Source organism: Xenopus laevis, chromosome 9_10S (assembly GCF_017654675.1).
Source record: "Xenopus laevis strain J_2021 chromosome 9_10S, Xenopus_laevis_v10.1, whole genome shotgun sequence".
NCBI lineage: Eukaryota > Metazoa > Chordata > Amphibia > Anura > Pipidae > Xenopus > Xenopus laevis.
In genome coordinates this window covers 15,206,426-15,231,320 of record NC_054388.1, presented here as the reverse complement: position 1 = coordinate 15,231,320, position 24,895 = coordinate 15,206,426, and the positions used below count along the sequence as shown (strand labels likewise).

General features: G+C 40.6%; 2 protein-coding genes across 12 annotated transcripts; one reads left to right on the top strand and one right to left on the bottom strand.

The window, feature by feature from the left end:
• Nucleotides 1-415: 415 nt before the first annotated feature.
• LOC121398881 (targeting protein for Xklp2-B-like) lies at nt 416-23,135 on the bottom strand. Of its 9 annotated transcripts, XM_041578430.1 has the most exons (12): nt 23,052-23,123; nt 21,493-21,827; nt 21,197-21,285; nt 20,684-20,780; nt 19,768-19,827; nt 10,656-10,724; nt 8,931-9,035; nt 8,369-8,491; nt 7,652-7,785; nt 5,718-5,872; nt 1,904-2,146; nt 424-923 (listed from the first exon to the last, which is right to left on the bottom strand). In XM_041578430.1, the coding sequence occupies exons 7-11, from the start codon at nt 9,020-9,022 to the stop codon at nt 2,015-2,017; spliced, it is 636 nt and encodes a 211-aa protein (XP_041434364.1). In that variant the 5' UTR covers nt 9,023-9,035; nt 10,656-10,724; nt 19,768-19,827; nt 20,684-20,780; nt 21,197-21,285; nt 21,493-21,827; nt 23,052-23,123; the 3' UTR covers nt 424-923; nt 1,904-2,014. The 9 variants fall into 9 exon arrangements, with proteins under 9 accessions (XP_041434362.1, XP_041434359.1, XP_041434360.1 ...); XM_041578428.1 differs by lacking the exon at nt 19,768-19,827 and having other exon boundaries at nt 416-923; nt 7,652-7,782; nt 23,052-23,133; XM_041578425.1 differs by lacking the exon at nt 19,768-19,827 and having other exon boundaries at nt 423-923; nt 23,052-23,125.
• On the top strand, nt 14,075-17,899 carry LOC108707714 (serine/threonine-protein kinase 4-like). 3 transcript variants are annotated; one of them, XR_005964568.1, is made up of 7 exons: nt 14,075-14,475; nt 14,569-15,381; nt 15,867-15,921; nt 16,110-16,182; nt 16,741-16,916; nt 17,179-17,369; nt 17,814-17,899. XR_005964568.1 is itself a non-coding variant. In XM_041578442.1 (5 exons), exons 1-5 carry the CDS (start codon nt 15,328-15,330, stop codon nt 17,292-17,294), a joined length of 474 nt encoding a protein of 157 aa, XP_041434376.1. In that variant the 5' UTR covers nt 14,075-15,327; the 3' UTR covers nt 17,295-17,442. The 3 variants fall into 3 exon arrangements, 1 of the variants encoding a protein (XP_041434376.1); XR_005964569.1 differs by having other exon boundaries at nt 14,075-15,381; XM_041578442.1 differs by lacking the exon at nt 17,814-17,899 and having other exon boundaries at nt 14,075-15,381; nt 17,179-17,442.
• Nucleotides 23,136-24,895: the final 1,760 nt, after the last annotated feature.

Sequence of the window (24,895 nt, the reverse complement as noted above, 5' to 3'; positions counted from 1 at the left end):
AGCATGCTCAGTTTGCTCCTCTCTCCCCCCCCCCGCCCTCCCTTCTCTGCTCTAATCTGAGCCCAGAGCTATAAGTGAGCAGGGAGAGACTCAGGCAGGAAGTGATGTCACACCAAGCTAATACTGCAGCTGCTATCCTAAACAAACAGAGAGCTTCTAAATAAATAAATAAATATATATATATATATATATATATATATATATATATATATATATATATATATATATATATATATATATATATATATATATAGCATTCTAGCTTGCACTATTGCAGCTAATCTATTGGCAATAAAATGCCTCCGTAGCTATCCATCTCCTTTAAGATTACCTGAGAAATATTGTTTGTTAAATAAAGCAATATACATTTTCCCATAAATCAGTATTTATGTATTTTTCATGGAACAGAATGCTAACAATGCTTTTATGGATGTAGAAGTATGGGCACTCCTGCCCTAGGGTATCATTGAAGAAATTCTAATACACGAGGATAGAGACCTTCTTGTGAGCTTGTTCAGATGTGGGGGGAAAAAGAGATGCATTTACTGACCATAAAAATAATTATTTCTCCTCCAAAACAACAGAGGAAGTGTTAGAGCTGAAAGTAAGGATCACATTTACATGGGGGGGTTCTGAGCTACTTACTGGCATACGACCATGGGTCGCAGTATATGAGTCAGACTAAAAGTGAGATATAGGGAACATAGGTCTAAAAGAGTGATAAATTGTATGGTTTCTCAAAACATACAGTATATGTTAGGGTAAAAATGCAGATTCATTCATATAGACTTCTTTTTGGTTTTACTTTGCCACTATTTTTCCTCATCATCCTTATCCTTACCCGATCTTTACTGCTGAGAACTTTCACCACAAGGTTCAGGCCAGTAGACTTTGTGCAGAGATGAACTTCTCCAAAGAGCCCCCTGGCACACAAACAAAAACTGATTATTTCCAGGGATTTGGGCAGAATGGGAGAGAATATGTGTGGAATAGTAAGGCATCACATGGAAATATAATTACTACTTGGCCCAATTCTACCTACCTAGAATAATTCCAGGGACCTTAGATTGTAAATTCACTGGAACAGGGACAGATGGGAATGTGATAGGGACCTTGGATTGTAAATTTACAGGGTGAGGAACTGATAGGATTGTGATAGGGATTTTCGATTATAAGCTTCACTGGGACAGGGACCTTAGATTGTAAACTCTCAGGGGCAGGGATTGATGGTAATTTAATAGAGGGCATAGATTGTAAGCTCATTGGGGCAGGGTAGATGGGTTATGTGATAAGGGCCTTAGACTGAAAGCTCCACTAGGCATGGACTGATGGGAATGGAATAGGTACCTTAGATTGTAAGCTCACTGGTGCAGGGAGAGATGCAAATGTGATAGGGACCTAGAATTACTACATTACTGGGGCAGAGGGTCCTTAAATTGTAAGTGCCAATGGGCAGAGATAAGTGGGAATGTGATAGGGAACTTATAGATTGTAAACTCCACTGGGCAGGGACTAGTGGGAATGTGATAGGGACCATGGATTGCAAGCTCCACTAGGCATAGACTAATGGGAATGAGATAGGGGCCTTCAATTGTAAGCTTTTTGGGATAAGGACCGATGGGAATGTTATGCAGACTATAGATTGTAAGCTCCACTGGACAAGGACTAGTGGGAATGTGACAGGGAATTAGACTGTAAACTCCACGGGGGCAGGGGCTGATGGAAATGTGACAGTGATTTCAAATTGTAAACTTCACTGGGGCAGGGACAGGAAGAAATGTATACTTGCCAAAATGTACATTTCCCTCCTGTATTTCTACTGCTTCTGCTACTAGTAGGACAGTGGAGAAAAAAAAAAGCTTTAATAGTTTATCACCCTATTTGCGTACTGTGATAAAGTTACCTCTCTGTGAATTTTATATCCATCACTGGTGTGTCCTGTGTTTTCCTGCCCCCACTAGGACTGGGAGAGGCTGTTAGTTGTGTTCTCTGGATCTGCTCTTCCACCGTGTCCTTACAAGGCAGTAGAGGGGTCGAAGTAGAGGGACGGTTCAGCCCTCAGTGTTAGTACCCCCAATTTCTTGGCTTCATGGTCTTGAGTGCTGTTGGTCCTGTAAAGCCTTCCTCCTCTGTTTGACTGGACTGGCTGGAAGGAAACACAGTGTATTTTAACCAAACTGTTGCCATGTTAAACACAGTTACTTTTAGATACCCATTATTTGTATTCAATTTGGAGTGGATAGCCTCCTATACATAACTAGTGACTTCCTGGACCTACTACAGTAGGGGGGCATAACTACCTGTATCTAGTAGAACTGTGTCTAGTAATCAAGGGAATAGTATTAACTGGTTGCCCTGAGGAGAGACAATGCATTGGATTATCACAAGTTGCACCTGCCCTGGCTATGTGATTTATATAATCCCTACCCTCCCTCTCATGTTTACCAGACATAGTCCATGTTCAGAGGATTCCACCTTGGTTGTTTAGAGCTTGTGAATTCAATTTGTGATTGGCACTGTCACTATGGCACCTCCCCCATAGATCTGGGACTCTCAGAGCTCAGAGAAATGTGATCCCGGGGGGGGGGGAGAGGAGCAGAAGGAACCAAAATTCATGTATAAAAACCAACATATCAGCCTTGCCTTATACACCAGATATGCAACATGGGGGGTTTCTAGGCCAAACCAAAGAGCACAGGTAGCATTTCAAGAAAATCTCTTCATTTAAAGCAGGGCATTTGAATCTGGCATTTGAATCTGTAGGTGTTGATCCAAAACTGGGTTTAGGGTGGGTAACCATGACCCCCCAAAATAAAGTGAGATTTTCTTTTTGCAGTAGATCATGGTACCTATAGGGACATTGACATACCTCCCAACATTTTGGAAGTAAAAAGAGGGATATAAATTTTTTTTTTTAGATTGGATTCGGTTAGACTGTTCGATCACTATGCTTCCGTCCAATGAAGCCAATAACACATGGGAAAAGGAGTGATGAATTCCAGTCAAACGCAGTGGGTTGCTGCAAAACCAGTGCTTTTATTTAACACAATAAAAGCACTGGTTTTGCAGCAACCCAATGCGTTTGACTGGAATTCATCACTCCTTTTCCCATGTGTTCATTTTACAAAGTTTGGCAGGTTATAAAAGTTTGAAAATATTTCTCCTTATCTAAACTGTTAAAATTACTTATTTTCTTATCTCAAAATTGTTACAAAGTATCTTAGTTGCACCTGTTAGCTGTACTGGCCTCTCTGGCAAAAGCCAATTAAGTTAGAAACTTTGTTTCTTTTTCTGGCTGTTCAGTGCAGAGAAAAGAGGGACTTTCCAGTACAAATGAGGGACCTCAGGTTGAGCTGTCAAAAGAGGCACTGTCCCTCTGAAAAAGGGACAGTTGGGAGGTATGCATTGATAATTATTTCTAGGAATCTTGACTCCTAAAAAATTTTCAGGATTATAGGCATCCTATTCAAAAAGGTTAAAGGACTTTATTGTTTTACTGAAGGATCTGTACTGAAGCAGGTGCCTAGTGTAGACAGTAGGGATGCACCGAATCCAGGATTCGGTTTGGGATTCAGCCAGAGCAGGTTCTAAAAATATATATATAAAAATAAGAAAGAGTGAGCGACACCTTCCTTACAATAGTAAGGCCTATAGACAAGCTGCTTAGAGTATCATGTGGGGAGGCCACTTCTGGTAGAAAAGAGGCTGCTTAGAGTTGCTTAGTCTTTTTCACACACTCTCAGCACAGGAACAGGAAGAAGAGAACATGTGACCAGCTGCTGTCCCTAGCTTAAGGTGACAGCGCAATATATTACAATTAGTATCCCCCAGTCAGTTACTTGCCCAACCTGGGAGGGGCAGTGGCAGGAAAATTGACGTCTTGTACTTTCAAGCAGAAACTACAGAACTACTCTCGTTCTTGAATCTGCATACAAGGTTTGCCCCAAGCTGGTAGCAACCTCACTTCTTGGGCTAATTGTGCCCCAGAGCTTGACGTTCTATTTCACAGGTAGTGACCTTTCCAAGCAGAAAGTTGGCACCAAACCATCAAGTTCCCAGGGATGACACCTCCTCTGCTTTATATGCCCCAGATGAATTGTGTGGGGGGGACCCCAATAACCCTACAGTGCACTGGCTGCTGCCAACACTGCCCCCAAAATTAATAATTGAGCAAACAGAGTTTATATCAAATTAAGTGGCATATTAAAGAATCTTACCAAACTGGTATATATATTTAAGTCAATTTTGTCATTTTACATCTCTTGCCTTGAACCACCATTTCGTGATGGTCTTTGTGCTGCCTCAGAGATCACCTGACCAGAAATACTACAACTCTAACAAGAAGTGTGGAAGCAAAAGACAGAACTCTGTCTGTTAATTGTGACCTAAGAAGTATAGCTTGTTTGGTATGTTTATGTGCACCGTGAATCATACGATCCCAGGAGACGGGCCCTTAATTTTTGAAATGGCCGTTTTCTATTTATGATTACCCAATGGCACATACTACTAAAAAAATATATTATTATGAAAATTGTTTATTTACATGAAGAAGGGTTTAACATGAGCGGTTTTATGCAATAAAAAATACCTTGTTTGAGGGGTATAGTTTTCCTTTAACTGGGCCTTGGTACCTTCTGTTCAGGTATAAGAGCAGGACTATGCAATTCTCTCAAAGTTTGGTACATAATAGAAAGGCATGTGGGCTGAATTCAAGGTCATTCATTAGGTTATCTGCATCTTAGGGAGGTATGGAAGATATGTCATATATAAGGCATTCCCCTACTTCACTATGGGGTTCTGCAACTATAGAAACACACAAGCTGCAAATCAATGAATACACCAAGCTAACCAAGTATTGAATACCAATATTCGTGTACATAGCATCAAGTATTGGGGTTAGCATGAAAAACCAGCGCTAAATCAGCTTCCATCCTCTGCAAGATGACATTTTGAAGTCAGAATACCCTATCTCTTCTCATTTACATAAATACAATGGAAACAAGAGGCACTACTGTGCAGCACTACTGAAAGCCACACTAGAGGCTACATGTGCAATTGACTGGTGGAAGGAACCCAAGACAAAAGTTGAGCAGGCAATTGATAAACTTTACATTTCCACAGTTTATTACAGGGCATAATAAAAACATAAGTATTCACATACAGGGAGACCTAAAAACAGGCCCCTCCAGGCCATATAATATAGTATTCACATAACCCCCCCAATGAGCAGATCTTTGCCCGGATTCATGCCACTATTTAAAGGACACTTGTTTGTACAATAGACTGTATGGTCCAGGGCATGAATAGTTAACCACCACCCGAAATCTGGATTTGCCTTAGTACAGGGAGCACATCAGCACTTAAACCTGTCCGAGAAGTTAGGGGATGTGGGGACAGTAAGTGGGACGTCACTGGCTTTAACTTTCACAGCTTTGAACTTCCTGATAGGCTGTGCCTTGTGCACGTGAAACACAGGAGAGAAAAAAAAATTGTTTACTATTTGTGTACAGTTCATACCATGTGCCCCTCGCAGCAGTCAGTGCAGTTCATTCTTTATGGGTGTGTTGGGTACCAATGAGCACAAGGTTAGTGGTTCATGGACAAATCAGAATTCACATGAGTTGGTTTAAACAAGGCCATTGGATGGCAAACCATTCCCACACCTAACAAAGTATTGTCTTACCCTGCCTCTGTAGCATGCACAGTTATGCACTTACCAGCTCTTGCCTCAGCTGATTGATCTCTTCCCTTTCTTCCTCTTCCCGAGCTTTCATCTCTGCCAAGCACTTCTCAACCTCCTGGTGCTCCTTGGCCCTTTTTGCTGTAGCCAGCTCAAAGCCTTCTTGAATCATGGAACCAGAAAGGCTATCTACTTTTAAAAAAGAGAGACAGACTGCTCAGAGTTCCTCCTCAGGAATAGAATACCATGGTATCAACAGGAGCAAATACACACTGGGATTCATCCTGCTCACTATATTGTTGCCGCTACAGTCCACTGTACAATGGAAGACAGGCTCTCCTTGTATTAAATCCACCAGTAAATATAGGAGGATTGCATGTCCAGCGCAGTAAGGACAGTTCTAGTGGGTAGGCAAGGAGCTCAAAGCCGTCTTGAATCATGGAACCAGAAAGGCTATCTACATTTAAAAAAGAGAGAAAGATGCAGCTGGAACATGGGCAAGCAGTCAATGGCTATGATAGGAAACGCTCATAACAAGACAGATCAATGCCATGCTGTGGTCAACTCCAAAGTTACAAATCTAAATTTTTAGCCACATGGTAAAATACTGCTCCTCCAACGTATGAAATATACAGAGGCATGACCAGCACCATCATACCAACCAGTGAGCCTGCCCACCTTAAATGGGTACTGGCCCAGAATACATAGTATTGCAAGATGCAACCATGGAGGATGTTCAGATTCACAATTTAGCTTAGGAAAGCCACACTTTTTCCTGATAGTCTGTTAAAGGAGACATTTTATACAAATCTTTTAAAAAAATACCCCCTTCAGTGCAAAGTGCAGTGATGCAAAAACAACCTTAAAAAAGAAAAACCCCTCTGAAAAACCATTATGTAAGAGCAGATGAGATACTCTAGGTTGAAATGAAGAATGGAAGTGTCTATTCTCCCACAGTATTCCCTCACCTTTTCTTTATTTTGTTTCACTGTTCTCTCTTTGTTATCTACCTCTAACTCTGATCCAGTTCACTTTTCCCTTTCTGTGCCGTTGGATTTTTTTCTCATGCACCCCTGCCCTCCCTTATTGACAACAAAGATAGAAGAGGCCTATAATGATCCTTGGAGGTCAGAGGGGCTACAAGCCAAATGACACAATGACATAAATAAACCTGCCATGAGAATTTGCAGTGCAGTTCCATTCAGGTGTTTCTCAATGGTGTGTCTCCCGGTCTGCTAAAGCTGTGGTAATATAAAGCATTTGACTTCCGGTCAGATTGGGTGCTATTCTTATGCAAATCCTCAGGACTCTCCATTTAGAAAAGTGTGGGATCCGACCTGAAGTCAAATGGTTATTGCAGGTTAAGCAGACAGGGAGACAACAGAAAAACAATGGGTAGATTTCTTCTTGTTTATCTGACAGCTTGGACTGTGATGATTCCAGGTGAAATTCCGGAATCTAGTGCAACACAACAGTTCATTATATATTCATTACTTTAGGACACTTCCGTTTTTGGTGTTACTGTTCCTTTAAGTCTGTTAATTTTTCCTTCAGCCTTGGCCCCTTCATGAGTAGTTGGAGGTCATCAACCTTTCCTCTGGGCCAGACTCTTCAGTTAGTAGTTTATGATTTGATGGAGGTGGTACCAAATGCAGAGGAGTTGCTGGTTAATCATTGCATCCAAAGTTACTCAGGCATTGATGAACCATGAAAAATCTGAGGGCCTTTGAGCCATGCAAAGTAAGTCATGGTTGACCTTTGAAAGTTGCCAGTAGTCCCAGATGAAGTTAATTGTATGGTCAAATTTGGTAAGAGATAATGCCAAGGATAACAAATATGGTATCTAACGTCTCTTTACAAAGGTCCAGGATTGGAAGGGCAGGAGACAGACTTATTTAGAAAGAATTAAGCCAAATTTTCATGTTGTATTGGATCTGGGAAATATAGTTACTCTCACTAATATGTACACACCTGCTCCAGATATGGCAACTTTCATGGAATGCTCATTTTTCTTGAGACTCTCTAGCATTTCCTTCTGAAGCACTTGCATTTTCTCAAGCTCTTGTTCTACTGAATTTTTAGACTTCGCCAGAATGTTCCTCCTGCTGAAAAAAAAAATCTGTATGACTTATGGAAATAGTGACAAAGAACAGTTTTAAATAAAACAGCCTTTATTGGTGCAAGGGGATTACAGCAACGTTTCAGACCATGCGGTCTTTTATCAAGCGGGTCCTTTATCAACTGCGGGTGCTGGACTCACTTCTTTGTCAGTATTGCCAGTGGAAAGTGGCCATTGGAGGACGTGCACCCAACTAAGGAAGAAAGTGAAAGTCGTGATGACTACTAGTCTGCTAATTGACTTATGGAAATAGGTCACGGACCCTTGTCCACTCTAAGGTTGAACAACACTATGGTAAGTTTACAGTGCAAATCATGAAGGCAGGGCAGTGCTGAGCTAGTGCTACAGTATCCCTACAACTTGCTTCATGGGAAAATAGGTTTACCTCCTTAGGTTACCTACAGTTTATTAGCTATAAAAGAAAAGAAACATTAGCCAATCAGGGGCACATCCTGTTGTGTCAAGAGTCCCAACCTATCATAAAAGGTCCCTATTGCTGTGTCACACTATTGCTATCAGTTATCTACTGCTGAGATTAACACTCAGTGGCTGGCACAGCGCAGACATACTTCAGTACAGTTGGAGTTGAGGGCATGGTCAGTTGGGCTTTCGGTTTTGGAGAGGTGGTGCCATGATGGCTGCTTGTGGGTTGGCCCCTGATTACTGGAGCGTGTCTGTCTTTAGTACTGGATCTGCAAAAGAAAGTAGTAGAAAATCAGTGCACCCCTTACGCCAACAGTCACATCTTTTTAGTGCCGTCTCTCAAGAAGAATCAGAAGTCAAACTTGCATTGGCAGAAACACACAACACAGTAGATTCTAAGCCAGTGCTGGATGGATGTAAGCAGGGGGACCAGAGACCACGATGAGAGTATAATTTGTCTGCGTATGTAATATGAGCGAAGTACATTGATGACTATGTGAGGTAATCAATTGCAAGTTAACAGCAAAGTACCATGATGGACATGGATTTAATTTAAAACTCCGCTGCACAAGAAATTTCCCAGTTTCCTGCAAGTAAGCAGCCAGGGTTACTGGGCTCCTGCAAAGAATGGAAACAAATCATTCCTAAAGAATTGAAAATGTGGTCACTGGGGATGATGCAGTTTCATTAGCCTATAGGCATACGTACCCTTTTCGTTTTTTGCATGGTGAGTATATAGATTGTGCGGTCTCTTTTTCCAGATGCATTATAAGGATCTTCTGCCGATGTTTCTTAGACATCCGCCTGGCAGACCTGTTGTAGGGAGAGACGGTGATAGCAGAGATAAATGAGAAGAGCCAGATAAGTTATGACATGGCAGAAACATTCCAGTCAATAGGATTTCACTGTCTTAAAGGGAAACAACACCCCTAAACATTATAGGTCTCGAAAGATAAAATAGCCCTTATGTGAAAATGCTTCATCTAAATATGCAGAAGCATTCCATCCATTGATTGGACGATGGAGCCCTTTGTACTCCCACATTTTTTCCTGTTAGTCAAAGCCACCTGAAAAAAAATAACGCAGTTCTCGGGAATCACTAAGGCCATCATAAAATGGGGGCTCAATGCCGACGGGTAATATTACACACATTACAGACCAATTGAAGCATCACAATTCCATATAAAGTATGGCACTCGGAGAATTAAGCGTGCATGCAAATGGTATCAAACTATTTCTCCATAAAGTCAACCCAACTAACTGAATAAATTAGACAAGCTGAAAATAGCTGTGGCATTGCTTCTTTTAGCACAACCAACAGAAATGCATTCAACTCAATCCACTAATGGCTCAGAATTATCTAAACCAGTGTCGGACTGGCCCACAGGGATACCGGGAAAACTCCCGGTGGGCTCAGGTGTCAGTGGGCCCTCATGCTGCTAAACATTTGGCCTTTTCCATGGCCATTCCCTATTTTTATCAGAACAAATAGGCTAAATATAGAAAAATAGAGTATAGTATGTAAAGAAAAGAGACTAGGAGAATAGAAGTTGAGTGAGGAGAGGAAGAAAAATAATGGGCCCCTGGTCTAAGATTAATTGGTGGGCCCTTGTCAAAGGTTTTTGGGTGGGCCCCTGGTGTCCCAGTCCGACACTGTCTAAACCTCCCAAATGGTCAAACATGCCAAAATGGGAGAGTAATTCTTATTGTCCATCAATTTGTAATTCTTTGCTTCACTGCATATCTAACAATACTGTCAGCATTACTGGGTCCTGTACCAATATAGAGCCAGTGGTCCCCTTCCAATAAACATGGGGATCTTAAATGAGATAAAGCATAAATAAAAATACCCCTCAAACTTGCTGGCACTGACAGATATGGTTTCACTCTGGGTTAAAAGAAATTCATATCCTATAGATGCTACAGTTCCTGCCTGTGTTTCAAATGAGCAGTGAGGTGCCTGCCAGAAGCACAGTAGGAGGAGGAGGAGGAGGATAGCCCATTACATCCCTGCTTTCACACAAGCAAATACAGGCTTCAGTTCCCTATCAGGTCACACCCTAAAATGTGTTTTTAATGCATTCAGGGAAATACAACCTGGAATTACAAAGGAGGCACAAGTAGAGTGTGGTCAAAGTAGGAGAATGAGGGGAGAATTAGAATGAGGATCAATAGCAGCTATGTTAGTTCAAAAACATTTCTGAAGGCATGTTCGGTGGCAACTTAAAGGGTATGGCCCTGGCCTAATTCTTTGCAGAGTCAAGCTCAGCGCACCATCCCATCTCTTTGTCCAGCCAACACCCCAAAAGCAAGTCTAACCAAAGCAAGTCAAACGCCCCATACTTCTTTAGAACATGCAAATATATTAGCACTGCACTCAGCACGGAGGTCCCTTACACTCCCAGCAGAAAAGCCTGAGTATTTGTCACTTACCAGCATTTATACAAGTCTCTGAAAGCGGTTTCTGGTCCGGGGGAATATTTTCTGCGTTGGTCACTTGGTCTAAAGAACAGGAAATGGAGACAGATGACATGTGGCAGACAACTCAAATATATAAATCTGTCCCATGTTTTTGTCAGTGTGGTTTTATTGAGGTGTGCAAGAGAGCAGGACTGTTTCTCCCAGCCTAACATTGTCCATTAGAATTAATATTCCTTATCAAAGATACATGAGCTGAACCCCCACATCTCCTTACTGGGGTCCCACTTATCTAAACAGCATGTAAACATGTGCTGAACTTGCAGCCAATCACTATCAGGAAATAAACATAAAATGTGATTGGCTGTAAACTCACTTTCTTATTCTGGGATCAGAGGTGAGCGGAGCATTGATACAAGGGGGCATTAAGGGAAATAATGGCAGAAATTAAGGAAATCGCTATTTGAGTGTGACACTGGCTAGTGCCTGGGATATTAGCCTTGGTTTTGTGTATATTCTAAATAGAAAATATCATTATGGGAGGAATGGGGAAACAGGCAGACTACAGACAACTCAGGATAAATACACAGAAGTACATCCTGGCATTTGGCCGCACAGACAACCGTTAAATAACGGATTTCTCACTTTCATTTCTGGGATCAGAGGTAAGTGGATGCACAGCACACACTGGGAGACAATTTATGGAAAATAATGATATAAATGAAGAAAATCACTACTAAATTGAGTCACTAGGTGGCACCTGGGATATTAGCCTTGGTTTTGTCATTTTAATAGATTATAGGAGAGTTGGGGTTGGGGGAAGGAACAGGGATGCAGGGAGACTACACACCTGTCAGGCTAAATACAGAAAGTATAAAATAACATTTGGGATTCCAATTGCTTTATATTTAAAATAAGTATAAAATAATATTTGGGATTCCAATTGCTTTATATTTAAAATAAGTGCAAGTTAAGAAATAATAAAAAGTCTGAAATCTCCTATGTTAACATATAACGGGGTCACTATAGCAACATCTGGAGTGACATTTGCTGTTCAGGTTTCTCCTCTAATGCTATTAATATTTATATTTCTCTCTGTATCTCACTTTGTATATAACATTTACTTCTTAATAAAGCTAGTTAAGTTAAGAAAGAAAGTTAAGAAATTCTTAAGGGGAGAAGTCTGAAATCTCCCATGTTCCCATATAACAGGGGTCACTGACAGTGTTTGGAGTGACAGTTGACAGTTGGCCACTTGCTGTTCAGGTTTCTCCTCTAATTTTATTAATATTCATATTTCTCTCTATATCTCACTTTGTATATAACATTTACTTATTAAAAAGCTTTTCAGTAAAAGTTAAGCAATTATTAAGGGCAAAAGTCTGAAATCCCCATGTTCCCATATAACAGGGGTCACCCAGTGTTTGGAGCGACAGTTGGCCACTTGCTGTTTCCCCTCCAATACTATTAATATCCATATTTCTCTTTAGACCTCACTTTGTATATAGAACTGACTTCTTAAAAAGCTTTAAAGGAAAAAGTTTTGGAGCTGCAACTTCCCAGTCACTGTTACTCATGTCCTGAATGTCCCAGCATCCCTTGTCACACCTGCAGCCTGTAGTCTTCTAGCTATTAATGAACTACAAATCCCAGCATCCCTTGTCAGACCTTTAGACTATAGTACAAATCCCAGCATCCCTTGTCAGACCTGTAGCCTATAGTACAACTCCCAGCATCCCTTGTCACACCTACAGCCTGTAGTTTTCTAGCTGTTACTGACCTAAAAATCCCAAAATCCCTTGTCAGACCTGCTGCCTATAATCTTGTTACTGTTACTGACCTTCAAATCCCAGAATTCCTTGTCAGCCCTGCATCTTGGGGTCTTCTAACTGTTACGGAACTACAAATCCCAGCATCCCTTGTCAGACCTGTAGCCTATAGTACAAATCCCAGCATCTCTTGTCAGACCTGTAGCCTATAGTACAAATCCCAGCATCCCTTGTCAGACCTGTAGCCTATAAACTTCTAAATGTTACTGACCTAAAAGTCCCAGCATCCCTTGTCAGACCTGCAGCCTGTAGCACAAATCCCAGCATCCCTTGTCAGACCTGCAGCCTATAATCTTCTAACTGTTACTGTCCTACAAATCCCAGCATCCCTTCCCAGACCTGCAGCCTACAATCTTCTAACTGTTACTGACCTACAAATCCCAGCATCCCTTGTCAGACCTGTAGCCTGTAGTACAAATCCCAGCATCCCTTGTCAGACCTGCAGCCTGTAGTACAAATCTCAGCATCCCTTGTCAGACCTGTAGCCTATAGCACAAACCCCAGCATCCCTTGTCAGACCTGCAACTTGTGGTCTTCTGTTACTGAACTACAAATCCCAGCATCCCTTGTAAGACCTGCAGCCTGTAGTACAAATCACAGCATCCCTTGTCAGACCTGTAGCCTATAATCTTCTAAATGTTACTGACTTAAAAATCCCAGCATCTGTTGTCAGAGTTGCAGCATGTGGTCTTCTTATTGCTACTGAACTGAACTACAAATCCCAGCATCCCTTGTCAGACCTGTAGCATATAGTACAACTCCCAGCATCATTTGTCAGACCTGTAGCTTGTGGTCTTCTGTTACTGAACTACAAATCCCAGCATCCCGTGTCAGACCTACAGCTTGTGGTCTTCTAACTGATATTAAACTACAAATCCCAGCATCCCTTGTCAGACCTGCAGCTTGTGGTCTTCTACAAATTTAATTTCATTTCATTTAAAGGGGAACTTTGCTTTAATGCTGTTGAAGCAAAAGAAAAAACTGATGGTAAATTTTGTTTTTTGCCAGTGGAAATCAGATTTTAGAATTAATGGTCAGAATAAAAATAACAGATAAAACAGATAAACAATATATATAAGTTTAGGGTTTGTTTTTGTACAATGGGAGAATTGGTTGAGGGTGTGAATACTTATATAAGGCAGTGAATCCTGATATGTATAGCAGAGAGGACTGGTGCATGTGAGCTTACAATCTCTTCTTTCTTTCTGTTTCCCCACACAGTGAATTTTGCGAGCGACGAAGCGTTTTCACAGCGTTTTCGAAGCGATTTTCAGAGTGATTTTCCGAGTGATTTCACAGCGATTGTTTTAGAGATATTCAGTGATATTCCATCTGATTTTTGGCGTTTGGATATAACATCTTCCTTTGACGTCAGCTGATATCTCTTTATAACCCAACAGCTCTTTTAAGAGCTAAAAAACTTAGGCGCAATGCTATTCTGCGCCCCCTGGAGGAAGGTAAGTCAACTGCTACTGTTTTAGCTGAATTTAGGGTTTTGCTGAATAGAGAACAGGTACAGATAAATTATAGAATGTAATAGACTCTTTCTCTTCTCCTTCAGCCACAGGCGGAATCCAGAACCCTCTCCGAGACTTATGAGGTGAGTAGAAAGGAGGGTAAAACACTCGCCGCTACTGCCGGAAGTGAGACATGTTTTGTACCCTGGGGAATATTATGTTATCAATAAAATCCTTCTTTTTTCTATTTTATTTTCCAGCCTCCTGATGGTCGGCTGACCAAGGATGTGCTTGTTGGAGTGGGCGGCACTGGAGACGTCTACAAGGTAAGTTACCAACCAATTCCTAGAGAGTAGGGGAACTGAACAAGATTGTGATCACTACACACAATCACACAATGATTTAGGCAGACATATCAAGCTTCTGGTTTGGGGGCTGCATTAGACCCTCTCTTTCCTACTTGTATATAAGTCAACCTTTCTGTCTGTATTACAGGGACGACACCATCGTAGAGGCGTGGTAGCGGTGAAGATCGCCAACATCAGCCGAGTACTGTATCTTTATAATTCCAATCACTATATATCAATCCTATTTGTGTAGATGTCTATGTGAACTAAAGGGATTTCTATTACTCCACTCCAGGATGAAGAGTCAGTCTGCAGGGAGCTGAAGTTTCTCCAGCAGTTCGGAGGCCACAAGAACATCGCCTCTTACTATGGAGCCTACTACAGGGCTCCACTCACGGAGTGCTCATCGGAGCTCTTGGAAGTAAGAAATGATTTACTGTATCGTGTTCATTCCTCTTGTGCCAAAACAATCTCCACTGGAAGTGACAGAATACATGACCTGAAATAATTTCTATATATTGCAGATTGTTCTTGAATACTGTGGTGGAGGCTCTCTGTACAACCTCATCAGTAAGACCAATGGCCAATCCCTGAAGGAGACCTGGATTGGCTATGTCTGCAAGGAGGTTTTAAAGGTAAGGCCAGATTTACCCCTTAAGGACTCTTCTTTAATTGCATCAATTATATATACAATCTCTTTGTTGGGAATGTTTATAATCTTATAACCTACATCTCAATCTCCCCAGGGGCTGCACCACATCCACAAGAACGGGGCCGTTCATAAAGACATCAAGAGCCCGAACATCATGCTCACAGAGACGGCCAAAGTGAAGATCAGTGAGTAAAACTTACAGTTATAAGAGTAATGGATGGTGGGGAGCTTCTGTGAATATGGAGTCAGGGGGTTTCATAATTCAGGTTTCTATCTTATTTGGTTAAACAAGTTATTTTCCATTAATGGATTCTATCTGTCATTTCAGTCGACTTTGGACACAGCTGGGACCTGGACCCGCAAACTGGGTTGTGCCACGAAGCGGAAGGGACACCACATTGGATGGCACCCGAGGCCATAAGGCAGAAGGGCCAGCGCCTGGCGTACGACACCAAAGTATGTTGTACTTATAATACTTGTAACAACACGGAGCAGTTACTTATCAGTGTTAATGGGACATAGAAGCAGTTATTTTCTCATGGAGAGAAAAGAGTTTTTCTGAAACGTTGGGTCTCTTAACTTTGTGCACAATGTGTCTGCTTTAATATATTTGCTCATTTGCATTGTGAAACTGGTGTTATGTACTGTAACTGCTATTGTTTGTATATTGCTGTATACACTTTTATATATAATAAAGCATTTTTTTTACTTTTACATATACCATGGTGTGTTCATTTACTAGGGGGTGCATTGGGCTATTTTAGAAGTTGTTTTCTGTTCTGTTTTAGCCATAATTGAGCTAAGGAGAATGGCATTTTTGCACCCATGATAATATATGTATATGTTTCTAAAAGAGAAGTGCAGCCTTTTTACTTAGATTTTATTAAACACCCACTAACCCAATTCTCTCCTTCTAATGCTCTTTGGTGTGTCTTTTGCAGTGTGACATCTGGTCGCTGGGGATAACCGCCATCGAAATGGCTGAAGGAAAACCACGTAAGTGAATCACAACAATTATGGCTACTTTATTTTATACATTGAGCAGCAAAGGTTCTATATCAGAATGGGAGGAATTTGGGATGATTTGCTATTTCCAGCAAAAAATAACTTTTTCTATAGATTAAATAAATAAATAACTTCTAGACATGTTTGATGAACCTGATGTATATGTTTTTCAATTTCAGCATACACAGGGCAATATCCAGTTGAGGACCTGATAATTGAAGCCCAACCACCGAAGCTTCAATCGAACACCTGGTGAGTCTGTCCCAGCTCGTGTCAGATAGACAGATATACTGCAAAATACATGTATATTCTGGGGTATAGCTAATGGTTACTGGGGTGAGGGAGAGGGAGAGGGAGAGAGAGAGGGATGGATAGATAGATGATAGACAGACAGACATATAGATAGCTAGATGCGAGAGGGATAGAAAAATATACGATAGATAGATAGATGATAAATAGACGATAGATAGACAGATAGACTGCAAAATATATGTATATTCTGGGGTATAGCTAATGGTTACTGGGGTGAGGGAGAGGGAGAGGGAGAGAGAGAGGGATGGATAGATAGATGATAGACAGACAGACATATAGATAGCTAGATGCGAGAGGGATAGAAAAATATACGATAGATAGATAGATAGATAGATAGATAGATGATAAATAGACGATAGATAGATAGATAGACAGATAGACTGCAAAATATATGTATATTCTGGGGTATAGCTAATGGTTACTGGGTAAAAGCTTCTGGAATCTGGAAATCTGGGGATTTTTTTTGCTAGCTAAAGCTAAAATCTCTGGTTTTTCCAGGTCACAGCATTTTGTGTCCTTCTTGGAGTCCTGTCTGAAAAAGGATCCTTCGGAGAGAGCGAGTGCTGAAGAACTCCTGCAGCACCCATTCGTCACCCAAATACCACCTAAGAAGATCGTCAGGGCTGAGATAGAAGAACATCTCCGGACTCTGCAGAACTTGCCGGCCAAGAAAGGTGAGGGAATCCATTATATTTGATACGACTGCACCATCTCACAGTGTAACTCAACAGCTGCAAGAGTTGCTTTTATTATAATCACACTGGGAATAATAAACATGTTTTAAGGGGTACTTAATATAAAATTTTAGGATAATGGTGACAATGGTGTTGTAAGACAATTTGTATTTGGTCTTCAGTCTTTATTTTTTTGTTTATGAATCATATACAAGCTCTAATTAGTATTCATGAATCACAAATATGATTTTTCCCTCTACAGGACTGAAGGGAGTTGCTCTCTCAAAGCTGCGGCGTGCTTGTGACTTCTGCACACAGACATCGGCAGAACAAGAAGCAGCTCTGCAAATGGCCCTGGAAGGCTTCTCCTGTTATTGATATTGTGGCCAATAACATCAACAGCCCAGAATCAGTTTCCTAAATCACAGCCAAGGAAAAAGAAACATCCACAGGGTAAGGTCCCATCTCCATTCAGTATAATAGTTCTCAGCTGGTAGACAAATAACAATTTGATCCCCTGCTGCCTGGTGAGTGTCTACATTGGTAGGACCCGAATCCTCACTGTGCACAAGAGGTGGGTTTCGGCTAGAAGATGCTCAAGTTTACAATTCTTGGTCACAATCCTCCCCAAAATCAAGGTTTTCTGTGCTGATGTACAATAGCCTCACTGCAGCAGCCACACAATAACACAACAGGGTAGAATGTGATTGAGAAGGCTCAGGCATTATTTCTTATTCCCATAGCCAGTGCATTTATTTCTAAAAGGAGCATCAGCCTAGGAGAAAAACTCCCTAACATGATGGAACCCCTAATGAATAAGGCGTGTGCATAAATGCCATGCCTCTGAATGAGAATTAATGATGATCTATTACTGACTGATATTTTTGTCTCATACAGATCCAGTGGCGTCTGCAGCTCCACCAGCAACATCTCCTTTCAAGCTGATGCAGTTCAGCAAGTGGTAACTTCAAGATTCCTGCAACAACACCAGCAGGGACTTTATCTCCTCGATCATATTCTTTTCAGACCACCACATCTCCACCAGTGGAGTCTTTGCTTCATTTTACCTCACTCCACCCACACACATCTCCACCTCAGTTTGAGGTGCCATAGTTCCATCCATCTTCCTTTTTTTGCAGACTACTACAACCCCAACATCTTGCCTTAAGCATCTACATTTCACAGAACCATAGCTCCAACATTCATATCTACCTCTACAGCTCCAGCAGCATTCACATTTTCAAACACCATAGCTCCACTATTAGGACCTTAGTTTTCATTAGTTTCCAATTACCAATCTACCCAAGGACTTTTAATTTAACTTTAGCTCCATCACGAGCCCTTATTCCATATTTTACCTCTAACCGCAAGCTCTGTCCTTGTGCTAACACACCTCCACCAATATCTTCTTTTATTTACATATCATCAAGAGTTTCTCCTCTTTAAAATATCTTTTAATCCTTGCCCTTCTTACTACACCTCCATTTAGTCACCACCACACACTAAAATGATGCCCTCTATGCAGAGGCTTCTCTTCTCCATTTTTTTCTTTTGCCTCCCCCCCTGCAATCTCCTAACAACAATTCCTCAGTGGTTTGACTATGAAGCTTTTCATTCATCCAGGTCATGGTATATCTAGTATAGGTAAATCTAAAAACAACTGGACTTGCTGAGTAATCAATGAAGATGTTTCACTACTCATCCGAGCAGCTTCTTCAGTTCAACTGACTGGTTGAACTGGATGAGTACTGAAACGTCTTCATTGATTACTCAGCAAGTCCAGTTGTTTTTAGATTTACCTATACTAGATATCATCAATGGTTTCTACTGTTCAAATTCATTCCTTTCTAAATTCTATCCTTTCAAGCCTTCAACTCAACAACTAGTCACATCTCCCACTCTAAACCCTGACATAAACTCTTAGTACTGATACTCACATAAACTCATAGTACAAGTTGATCCAGGGACTTGTCCGATTGCCCGTTGGGAGTCAGGAAGGAATTTTTCCCCCTCTGAGGCAAATTGGCTCTGGCTTCAGATGGGGTTTTTGCCTTCCTCTGGATCAACTACTAAATAGGAAGATCCCTTTTATACTAAAACTTGAACCTAATGGATGTGAGTCCTTCCCAACTTAAATTAGTATGAATTCATCTAAAATGCATAAATATAACATCCAATTTATAAATAAATATGTTAATACACATTTCATTGGTGTTCTTGCATTTTTTATAGTTCTATAGTATTGCCAGGGAACATTACAGAGGAGGGAGACCTCTAGTGCAAGGGAAAAGGGTCACTGAAAAGTGAAGGTGGAATCAAGAGGCAAGGGTGGGAGAAATTGGTGAAAGGAGATGCTAAGGATGAATAAATATAAGAAGGGGATAAGCCATGTCTGGACCCAGTCCTACTGATCTGCACTGATGTCAGACGTTTGGTCAATCAATCCCATACAAATGATATATAGTCAGTACAGCAGCCCCCTGCCCTGATATTAATCCATGCAGTTTATGTTTAGTCCAGGATTTACTTGCCCTTTAAGAGACAGGGTGGTAGACAGGAATATATTCATATTCCAGTCTCTTATTCAATTCAATGCATGCTTGCTAGGGTAATTTGGACCAGATGGCTGAAACTGCAAACTGGAGAGCTGCTGAATAAAAAGCTAAATAACTGAAAATCCACAAATAATAAAAAATAATAAAACATGAAAACCAATTGCAAATTGTCTCAGAATATCACTCTCTACATCATACCAAAAGTTAATTTAAAGGTGAACAACCCCTTCAACATGAGACAGGGAGGAAAGCAGAAATCTTAACAGCCTGATTGTGCCAGTTACTTTCATTCTCACCCAGAGTCTGCCGGAGATGGTCAATAGCTGAATAAGGGAACCAGACCAACTGAGAGGAGCCTGGGGAAAGAAACATCATTGCTATCCTTTATACAGCGCATGGCTTCTCCAGTAGAACTGATTTTCTTATCACAGTGGCACAAGCACAGTTGGTTCAGTTCAGGAGGCAATAAAGTCATCAGTAGGTATGCAGAGGGAAACAGACACTCTATATGGATAGTGCCTTAAAGGAGAAGGAAAGGCTAAAACTAAGTAAGCTTTATCAGAAAGGTCTATATAAATACACCAAGTAATTCTGCTCTGAGTCCCTTTGAAGATGTTAATAGTCTTCCTGAAATTCAAGTTTTTTTCAGAGAAAAAACTCGGTTCGAGTTTAGTCGAATTTGATTAGAGGTTTCGGGTCAGTAATATTAGTTCAAGTTTTAGATATTCGATATTGATTTTTCCCAATCAAATTTCGAGTATATTCGAATTTATTAGAGTTAAAAAAAAAAACTCACATGAATTCGAAATTCGACCTTTGATAAATGGGCCTCCCCAAATTTATGGGAAACAAACCGCTATACACAAATGGCAGCATTATATATAGATCTATAATATTATATAGTCTTACTCCTGTCATATTCCAGCTGTCACATATGCATCATGTACTGACCAGGAAGGTATCAGGGCATGTCAGGAATATAATGCTATCATTCAGTTAGCCAGAAGAGAATTGTAGTTGTGTCGGTATATATGGAACTCATACAGGAGTTCACACAGTAGTTGTGGGTCATTAAGTCAACGGCACGAGCATGAGATTCAATGATAACTACAACCTACCTAAGGCATATTTAAGTGAGACTTCATGAAGAAAGTGAAGCGTCTGCTCACTGTGCAAGTGCCCCCCCAGGACAGAAAAGAAATGGGCAGTTACCTCATTATGGTGATTTACATATGGAAACTCTACAAGGTCCTGCAGCTGGGAGCTCTCACACAGAACCACTATGAGATGCCGTAAACAGTCCCGTTGCCTGAAAGATGAAAATATAATTATTAAACAGCAAGATTGACTCTAGCATTAAAGGCAGGGTCCCTTGGCCAACCCTCCTCTCCTACCCAAATGGAACATGCTCTTCCACTAATGCAAAACTTTACTGGGCTTTATATGGTGCTACAATGTTTACATTTTCCTGATTATCCGGGTATTGTTCTGGCTGGGCTGAAACTCCACTTGGACAAAAAATTCCTTGGCCTGTGTATGCAGTCTAAGGACGAGCACAATAAAAAAGCCCATGTCTGATCTGATAGGTGGACAATAGTGAGCAAACTGGACAAAGATCTGCTTCTTTGGTAAACTGGCAAAAGGAGAGGATAATGTATAACTATTTGGATTTACAATGCATGTTATGCAACTAGACTTAAAGTGAACTTGTCACGGGAGTCGTACCTGCGAGGATCTGGGATTTGAGTTAATGCGTCGTATGCTTGGCTGTTGTGTCCCAAGTCATGCTTGAAAATCCAAATCCTTAATGCTGCCTTAAAATAAAGGATAACTTTAAAGGATTAATTATATTTTAGTTGGGATCAAGTACAAGCTATTGTACTGTTGTATTGTTACAGAGAAATAGGGAATCATTTTTAAAATTTTGGCTTATTTGGATAAAATGGAGTCTATGGGACACAGCCTTTCCGTAATTTCAATCTCCTAAAATGAAGAGCAAGATGCCCCATAAAGATGCTTACCAGTAGGTTTTACCGCTGCGGGCTGCAGTTCAGGGAAAAATAATTAGCAGGTACCAGCGATACAGAGGAATCGAGTGACTTCTTCATCTGGCTCTGTAGTTTCCGAGGACTGAGGGGTCGGCTGTTAGTGTGGCTAAAGGGAAAGCAAAGAGGGGTTCGGCTTCAGAATATCTTCTCTTCCGCAGGCTATGTCTCCTGCACTCAGCGCCGTGCCCAGATAGAGAGGCCAAACAGCAGCAGCATGTCCAGCGGCAGCCCCCACAGCCTCCTTCACATGCTGTCAGTAGCCAGGGAGGAGAAATCAAACACTGCAGCATGGATGGTCGCCGTGTCGCCTGTTTTGAAGAGGACAGGAAGTGGAGTTTCGGTAAGTTATTTCTTAATAAAGGCTTTGCTGTTTTAAAGTTTAATTTGTCTTGATGTTTATTTTTCATTGTATACTAACGAATTTTTAAAAAAAAATTTTTTGATGTTACTGGTCCTTTAAATAGATAAAACTTATGACACTCACCCCAAAGAACACACTCACCAGAACATGTGACTGAAAGTAACCTGCACCAAAAAACAGATAAATAATTGCCAATACGTATACAATCAGTAATTGATTTACACCAAATAGTAACACATAGTTAAAACAACTTTAAAACCCAAGTAACCAAACAGACTTCTGCAGAAACAAAATCATAGCAGTTGCAACATCATAGCAGATTTGTAACATTTTAACAGCAAGTTACCGTTGATTCAAAAAACAATTCAAAGGGCAAAACTCATTTGGGTTCTGGTGGGTGTGTTCTTTGGGGTGAGTGTCATAAGTTTTATCTATTTAAGGAATACCTTTGGTACTGTGAACAGGGTCTTGAGAAAGCTCTTAGAGAAAGACCGAAACGTCGACCAGTTCTGTTTTTAAAAGTATTTAAATAAAATGTGGACATTTTAACTATTTAAATCCCTGTGTGCACCTGACTTCTTAGATTGATTGATAACACAGCCTCTTAAGGTAGCACCTGGGTCCTGCAATTTATGTATGGAGTGCGCTCGAAATATGGATTCTGGATATTATATATATATATATATATATATATATATATCTATATATATATATATATATATATATATATATATATATCTATATATATATATATATCTATATATATATATATATATATATATATATATATATATAAGACCAGCAGCTCCGGGTGTCTCTCCAGGTGGTTCATTGATTTTTATATATATATATATATATATATATATATATATATATATATATATATGCACTATTACCAGATTTTTAGTTACTTCGGGTGCGTTGGTCAATTTCCGTTGTACAGCAAAATAGATGGACTCGCACACCATTTTACAGTGAATAAAACAGTGTTATTTTATTCTTGATTGCATTTCCAACGTTTCGCCCCCCATTAGGGCCTTTATCAAGTATACAGTGCATGTTAACAAGTGACTACTTATATACCATTTAAAATTGGCGCCAAGTATGACGTCATAGACAGTGCTAGACATTCCAGAACAAACTTACACTGTACATATTTAAATTGCAGTACCTATATTCCACCACAAGATGCCAGTGCTGTGCAAGTGCTTGAAGTGCTCGTAAATGTGTTACAAAAGTGTCCATTCGACTAAAGCTGGCCATAGATGTTGAGATTTTTAAAAAGATCAGATCCTGATCGTGAGACCACGATCTTCTCAGAACGATCGTACGATCGTACGAATCTACCATCAACTAAAAAGACCAATTTACCAGGAAAACAAAGGGGAGCTGCCTGCTTGGCCCTGCAAACAGAGAGATTGCACTGGGACCGACAAAGATTTTTTGACCTGGCCGATCAATTTCCCGACAGATGTCGGCCGAAAATCGTAAGATGTACGATCGTTCGAATACCACTAACCGCACGATAATTTTCGAAGGATTGGTCGGGCTTCCCTAAAATCGGTCGTTCGGCAAGAAGAATCGTCGCGTCTATGGGGACCTTTAGTCTTTTTCCATAGGCCTGCAAATTTGTACAAAAGATAGATACTTAGTTTCACCTTGACAGAATTACATTCACAATGTTACAACAAATGCCATTCAAGCTATAAGGCAATTTAGTATTATTTTCTTTAATGAATCTCAATCACATCATTCTGTCTCAGTGTGTCCGTATGAGAGTTAGGAGTCAGGTAAGAAAACAGCTTAACACCAGTTGTCCGTTAAGTCCCTTAGGACTTACGCAATCTAGCTCATGGAACCAAAAAGCCTCTCTTCTTAGTAAGGTATTGTCAAAATTTCCACCTCTCACCCTAGCTGGTACTTGTTCAATGGGCATGCACCTGAAAGCCGCTGGACTTTGCTTTGCTTCCGCCCAATGTTTGGCCACTAACTGTTGGGATATGTCTTGTTTTTATTTTTGGCCTTAATTTCTCTATCAGGGTCAACGCTGCCCTGATACTGGCCTGTGCATTCCAATGCATTCCTTGAGCACAGTAAATAAGTCTGCACGGGCATTTAATCACATAGACCACCATTGTAGATGAACAAAGTCATCCTTTGCTTTATTTCATATGTTTACCTGTCCTAGCATGTGAAAACTGATTGCCCAGATCAGACTGCTGCACATAATGCAGCCACTGCACTTAAAGACCCCTGGACGCTGGACCAAAAAATGCTGTATGGGTGGACTAGCATAATTATCAGTAGGATCAGATGGACTCAAAATATCCTTTAGAAATTTTCGCTCTTTGATAACTAAAACCTTGGTTGGTACGGCAGCTTTTTGCAAAGCATTCTCATCACTTGCTACTAATGGCCATGTTTGAGTACAACATTTACGTATAAAGTCTGAACCTTCACCGTATTGACTTACATAATAAATTTGATTCTCATTCGAGTTCCCTTTTCTTGGGGTTCGTACAGTGTGTGTTGGAGTCAGTTGTTGCGTGCTGCCCCTAGGTCAAGATCTAGTGCCCATTTTTTTGTGTCAAGGACCAGTTCAGGTGGATAGCCCCTTAACAAGAACTTATTGGCCATGATATTTAAATCCTCCTCCCGTTTATCTTTCTCACTGGTTATACGTATCACTCTAAGCATTTGTGACTTAGGTAGAGAGTTCAATAAATGCTTTGGATGGCAACTCTGATAATGTAGAATGGTATTTCTATCTGTGGGTTTCACATATAGACAGGTCTCTAATTTAGTGGCTCCTTTATAAATTTTCACATCCAAAAATTCAATGCTATTTGCATTATAATTAAGTGTGAATTTCACCGGATTGTTTAAAGAATTTAAATGGCTCACCATGTGTTCCAAATCTGTAATGGGACCTGTACAAACATAGAAGATATCATCAATATAGCGCCTGTGGAAGGCGCCATATTTTTTTTGAATGAAGGACGGTTTAGTATGCAT